The sequence below is a fragment of the Lactuca saligna genome, chromosome 1, assembly GCF_052625555.1.
Source record: "Lactuca saligna cultivar CGN05327 chromosome 1, ASM5262555v1, whole genome shotgun sequence".
NCBI classification, from domain to species: Eukaryota; Viridiplantae; Streptophyta; class Magnoliopsida; order Asterales; family Asteraceae; genus Lactuca; species Lactuca saligna.
Window position 1 is genome coordinate 114,797,099 of NC_136417.1, and position 5,539 is coordinate 114,802,637.

The window sequence follows — 5,539 nt, forward strand, 5'->3', positions numbered from 1 at the left end:
TTATATCTCTTTATAAGTTAATACGTTAAAATCAAGAACTCCTCACCCATTTTTGCCATGCTTTACACAAAAATTGTTAAAATTAGGGGTTACCCGGATCAGACGTTCTTACCATTACAGACATGTGTGTCGGGGATTTTCTCATTCTTCATCCTTCAAAACTCAAATTTCCATGTAAGTTTCTACTATTGATTTTATAATTATTAGAGTTCTTTTATTGTAACTTTGAACTTTTTTATATACCAATTGTTTAATGTACTCTTAAGTTCTATCCGAGAGTGAACTATGTGTTTTAGTTTGATCAATTTACATCGGATTTCATTATGGGTTCCTTTTAGTGTGTTTGACTAATCGTTTGTTTGCGTGTTTTATCAATAAGTGGTAATTTACATGTTTTTATACTTCATAATCAAGAGATGAATCCGTAAGGAAGATTACATTAATGGAGCAATAGATTTCTATTGTAATTAATAAAATGAAAAAGGTATGGACTTTTAAATGAAGTTTTATAAAAGCATTAGTTTTCTTTTAAATAATGCATTTTTGGTGTGGTCTTAAAGATAAATCAACCAAATAATTTAGGTTTTGGTGCTTGCATCCTTCTTTTACAAATACTTTTATCTATTTTCTTTGTAGGGAAAATACCACAAATAGACAAAAAAAATAGGGTGAATTTCTAAATTTAGTCATAAAATTTGATTTTTCCAGCTATAGACATACATTTCGCGGAGGACGCTCCGCGGACCTTCGCGGAATGACGTCATCTCCGCGGAATGGATCTTGAGGGTTTTTTTTTTTTTTTTTTTTTTCACATCGATTCTTCGGGGTTTATATTAATTCTCCAACTAATTATTTTCAAGTAAAGATTATAATAGTATGATAATCTTTTTTAAAAAATAATTAGTTTGGGAAATGAATATAAACCAAGAAGAATAGATGTGAAAAAAAAAAAAAAACTAAAGATCCATTCCGCGGAGGTGTGGATCTTTAGTGTTTTTTTTTAATACATTGATTTATTTGCGATTTTGCCATCCGCAGAGCTACAGTAGATTCCGCGGAATGCATGTTTATATCCGGAAAAGTCCATTTTTATGTCTATTTTTTGAAAATACCCCCATTTTTTTTTTTTTGACTATTTACGGTATTTTCCCTTCTTTGTATGGTTGTATCTGCTATTATGGGTAATAATAAATTTGGATTCATTTTTTTAGTGGAACTGAAGAAGCATAGTTTATGTTCCTTACATTTGACCAACAAGACCGACCAGTTTATTGCCTTTAAGGTACCATATTTGTATATAAATTTTTTTTTCTGGTGGTTGAGTTATTGTTCTTTTATAAAATTTGAGAAGCTTTTATTTTTTTGGTTTTAGATTCAAACAACGACCCCATTGGAATGCAATGTTCGTCCAAACAATGGAATTATATTACCAAGATCAGTTTGTAATATCACAGGTAAATGTAGCAGCAGGTGATCAAAATTCTAATTCTCTACTTATCTAGCACAACAATAATATATTTTTGTATGCAACTTATGTAGTTATAAAGAGAGCAGTAAAGGAGGCACCACCTGGCATGATGTGCAAATCTAAGTTTAAAGTTAAAGCCGTTGTAGCACCTAATGGGGCAACTACAAATAACATAACTAACCGCATGGTGATTTATTTATACAATAACTTTTTTATAGTGAAACAATATATGGTGGATCATAGCTTGAAAAATATATGTGTTTTCTTTTGCAGTTCGATAAGGAAGAGAACAAGGTTGTTGAGGAGTTTACATTGAGAGCTATATACATTCATGTTTCATAAGAATCTTAAGACTTTTCTTCCCCAATGGGAGAAAGATGGAAGCCATAATTCTTCATGGCCTGATTTTTTTAGGATTTTTGTTCTCTTTTTCCATTTTGTTGAAACCGGTTTTTGTTCGGTTAATTAAACCTACTTTGATAGATCCCAAGTCTTTCTTTGCTATCCATCCACAACTGGAAAATAGCTAATGTAATACACCACTTATGTTATATATGAAATGAATTTCCTTGAAAATGTTTTGAAATGTTTCGGATCACAAACCCGTGTATCTCACAAAACATTATTGTCTTACGTATCTCTTTTTAATGTCATGTATCTCGTGTTGTACTTAAGGATAAAAGGTGAGAGATGAAAGTTAGAAGTTAAGAGATAGGGAATGGAGTGGATCTTGTCAAGTTCATTATTAATGGTTTTTATGTAATTTGTATTTACTTGATATGGTTATATCGATGCTTATTGCTAATACCCAATGATTTAATTATGAATATATTTGTGGGACCGAGTTTTTAGTAATTGCTAGTTAATTCTGAAAACTATTTTATAACCATTGCATTTTAAGTATTGAATAATTTGGGGTGTTATAGTTTGGTATCAAAACCATAGTTTAAGAGAATTCAGATTGAATGATTCCACTCCTAGGCTTAGACTTTGGTTATGGAAAGTATGAATGAGTTATAGGATTATAATGCCTTAATTTAGGTAGACTCTTGTCCAACAAGTGATACAAAGGAATTGTCATGCTGGATGTTTGTGCAACGCAAGATAAGTTAAATGGACTTGTAGAATGCTACATGTAGTGCCTCTAAAGTGAGTATTCAAAGTAATACTAGTGTATAGATAGTCTAAAGCAATGGATCAAAATCTCCTAAGTGGCAAAGTCAAGGTCGGTTATGTATGATATGAGTATAATAATATAGGGCTCGTAGTATTATAAACACATGAAAATACTCAAATTCGATCGAAGCATGAATGTGGTAGGGATTCGGGTGAGTTAGGAACTTACTGAACACACAACTTGTGACAAACAAGAGGCATAAAGGAGTTTAAAGCATGCTAATGAATAATGGAAAATTTTTACAGCTTTGAATTTTCTGTCAAAGTCAAACAACTAGTATAAGAATTTAAAATTATTGGTATACGTTTGATATATGTTCAAAATTGAATTGTACCCTTTAAGTACAATTATTAGTGAGTTAGAAACACCAAAGAATGAAGCAAATTAAGCTATTTAATTTATTAGGATTCCATTGGCTAAAAGGGGACATAATTGACTTTTGGTAAATGTCTAAAATAGGACAAGAATTGGAACTCCATATTTATGATTAAAAAACTAGTTGAAGTTGTCTATTTAGGACAAGCTTATGTTACTACATAGGGATGAGAACTTTAATTTACAAGTAAGTTGGTTGAGTAAAGAATGGAATGGAATCACGAACTTCATGCTTAGATGAAAGAAATACTCTGATGTGATTGACGACACTAGAAGGTGAGCCATTGACATATTTATGAAATTGTAATATGATGATTATGGCGTGATAGTACAAGAAAGAGTGACCGAGACAACTTGGGACGGTACATGACATTACTGACTTAATGCAACTTGTTGGGATCTTAAGGAGTTGGCAATCATATGACAACAATTCAAGGTGTTGTGGGTAGAAATTTGGACTTACTGTAACACCCAAAGTTTTGAAGGCCAAGAAAGGAAAGAAAACCCTAACTTTAAGGGGGGGGGGGACTCGGCGAGTCCAAGCGGGATCCGGGTCGAGGAGTAAGTGACCGACTTGGCGAGTCGGCCAAGGAGACTCGGCGAGTCAGGTCTGTTCGAGGAAACCCCTAAATCCGGGACTTTGGGCGCTATTTAAACTCCTTATTCTCTCCATTAGGGTTCCTTAGAGCCTCCCTCATACAGAAAACGAACCCTAAGCCCCATTGTTGTGCATTCAAGCTTCCAAGTCATTTTTGGGTGAACTGAAGGAAGAAGAAAGGGGGAAATCATTGAAGTCTCAAGGATTGGCCTTAGATCTAGAGTTTGTAGAACCTTTCTGAGTTATTGAAGGTAATAAGTCGTTTCTTTCCTTTAGATCTTCTTTGGTTGTGAGATTTGGGGCTTTTTAAGCCATGGATAGTCATCCGTTTAAGTTAGAAGCCGGATCTGGAGTTGCTACTTCAGATCCAAGCATACTATGGTCTTGAGAAGCATAAAGTTTTAGCCCTTGAGTTGATTATGGAGCCTCCTTGCCTTAAACCCTAGTTTATGGTGTATTTTGCCTAGATCTCCTTCTCTACACGTAAAGTTTGCAACTTTACGTGAGGAATAGGCTTGGGAAGGGTAGATCTACGGTTTGGAGTCCATGCATGACTCAAAAGTCCTCTGCATGTATAGAGATCTGAATGGACTCGGCGAGTCCTTTGAGTGGACTCGGCGAGTAGCATGAAGATGAGGAGGAACTCGATGAGTGGGATGAACAACTCGTCGAGTCAAATGAAGTTGGGTAGGAACTCGGCGAGTTGGATGAACAACTCGACGAGTCTGTTGAAGGTTGTCTTGGACTCGGCGAGTCTGTTCTTGGACTCGGCGAGTCAGGTCGCGAAACCCCAAACCCTTCGAGTTGAGACTCGAATCAGTGAGTCTAGTGGAGACTCGGTGAGTTGGACAGGTCAGGACTCGGAAATCGGTAGACTCGGTGAGTCATGGACTGACTCAGCGAGTCGAGATGCGAATGGAAGAACTCTGAACATATGAACTCGGCGAGTCAATAGGGTGACTCGGCGAGTAGGGTTGACTTGGAAGGTTGACTTTGACCAGGACTTTGTCTTTGACCGGAGTTGACTTGGTTGACTGTCGGGGGTCAGCTAGGCTAAGTGTTGCATTGATTTTGGTAGCTCGAGAAGCTAGTGGAGTAGGAGTTCAGAGAGTTACCGGTCAGCAGCCAGTGGGATCATCAGCGAGTTCAGCCAGTGCAGGTGAGTTTCCCTTTGTATAAATGGGTCTACGGCCACAATGTCGGCCCATGTAGTTATGAGTAGAAGACCCGGGGGTTAGCCCTAGGCACAGTATGCTAGTATGATATTCGGGATGAGGTCCAATGATAGAGGGCGGGTGCCCAAGGAATGGTTTATGTGATAGTTTATACTTGTTGTTTGTGTGATACTTGTATGTGCCTGGTAGGGAGGTGAGTGTGGGCGAGGTCCCGTATCTCACCAATAGCAGAGTGTGGATGGTGTTCCACATCTCAGTAGCAGCAGATCAGGGGCGAGGCCCAAGTAGGGAAGGAGTGAGGGTGGGCTGGGACCGTACCTCACTATCAGCAGGAGTATGGACGGGGTTCCATGACTCATCAGTAGCGGGACAAGGGCGGGGCCCAGAGATAGGCGAGGCCTCAGGACAAGATCCGTTAGAATGTGTTAAGCTTACGCGATGTGATGTGATATGTTTATGTGCTATTGTATGTTAGTGGGCGAGGCCCTGTGATAGGCGAGGCCTAAATGAAACAGATCTGTATCCGAGCGGGGCTCGAAGCCAGGCGGGGCCTGGAGCAGCGGGGCTGTTGTAGCGGGCGAGGCCCGAGGTAGGGGTGGGCAAGGCCCAGGATAGCGGGCGTGGCCCCGTATGTGCAGTATGTGGTAGGGTGGGGAACTCACTAAGCTTTGTGCTTACAGTTTTAAGTTTTGGTTTCAGGTACTTCCGTTGGCGGATGATGGAGCTCGGGGTGATCGCATGGCACA

The 5,539-nt window shown here is 38.5% G+C and overlaps 1 protein-coding gene and 1 long non-coding RNA gene across 2 annotated transcripts in view; both read left to right on the forward strand.

Moving 5' to 3' along the window:
- The window catches only part of LOC145010658 (putative receptor-like protein kinase At5g59700), a 5,566-nt gene extending 4,219 nt beyond the window's left edge, over positions 1-1,347 (forward strand). The window contains exons 2-4 of the mRNA XM_078969174.1: positions 87-174; positions 1,212-1,282; positions 1,324-1,347. Coding sequence (XP_078825300.1) covers positions 87-174; positions 1,212-1,282; positions 1,324-1,347 — 183 coding nt within the window. The remainder of the gene's footprint in view (positions 1-86; positions 175-1,211; positions 1,283-1,323) is intronic.
- Positions 1,348-1,366: 19 nt separating this feature from the next.
- LOC145000656 (uncharacterized) lies at positions 1,367-1,944 on the forward strand. The gene is made up of 3 exons (XR_013661328.1): positions 1,367-1,454; positions 1,540-1,655; positions 1,742-1,944. It is a non-coding gene; the product is annotated as an uncharacterized LOC145000656 (long non-coding RNA).
- The last annotated feature ends 3,595 nt before the right edge of the window (positions 1,945-5,539 follow it).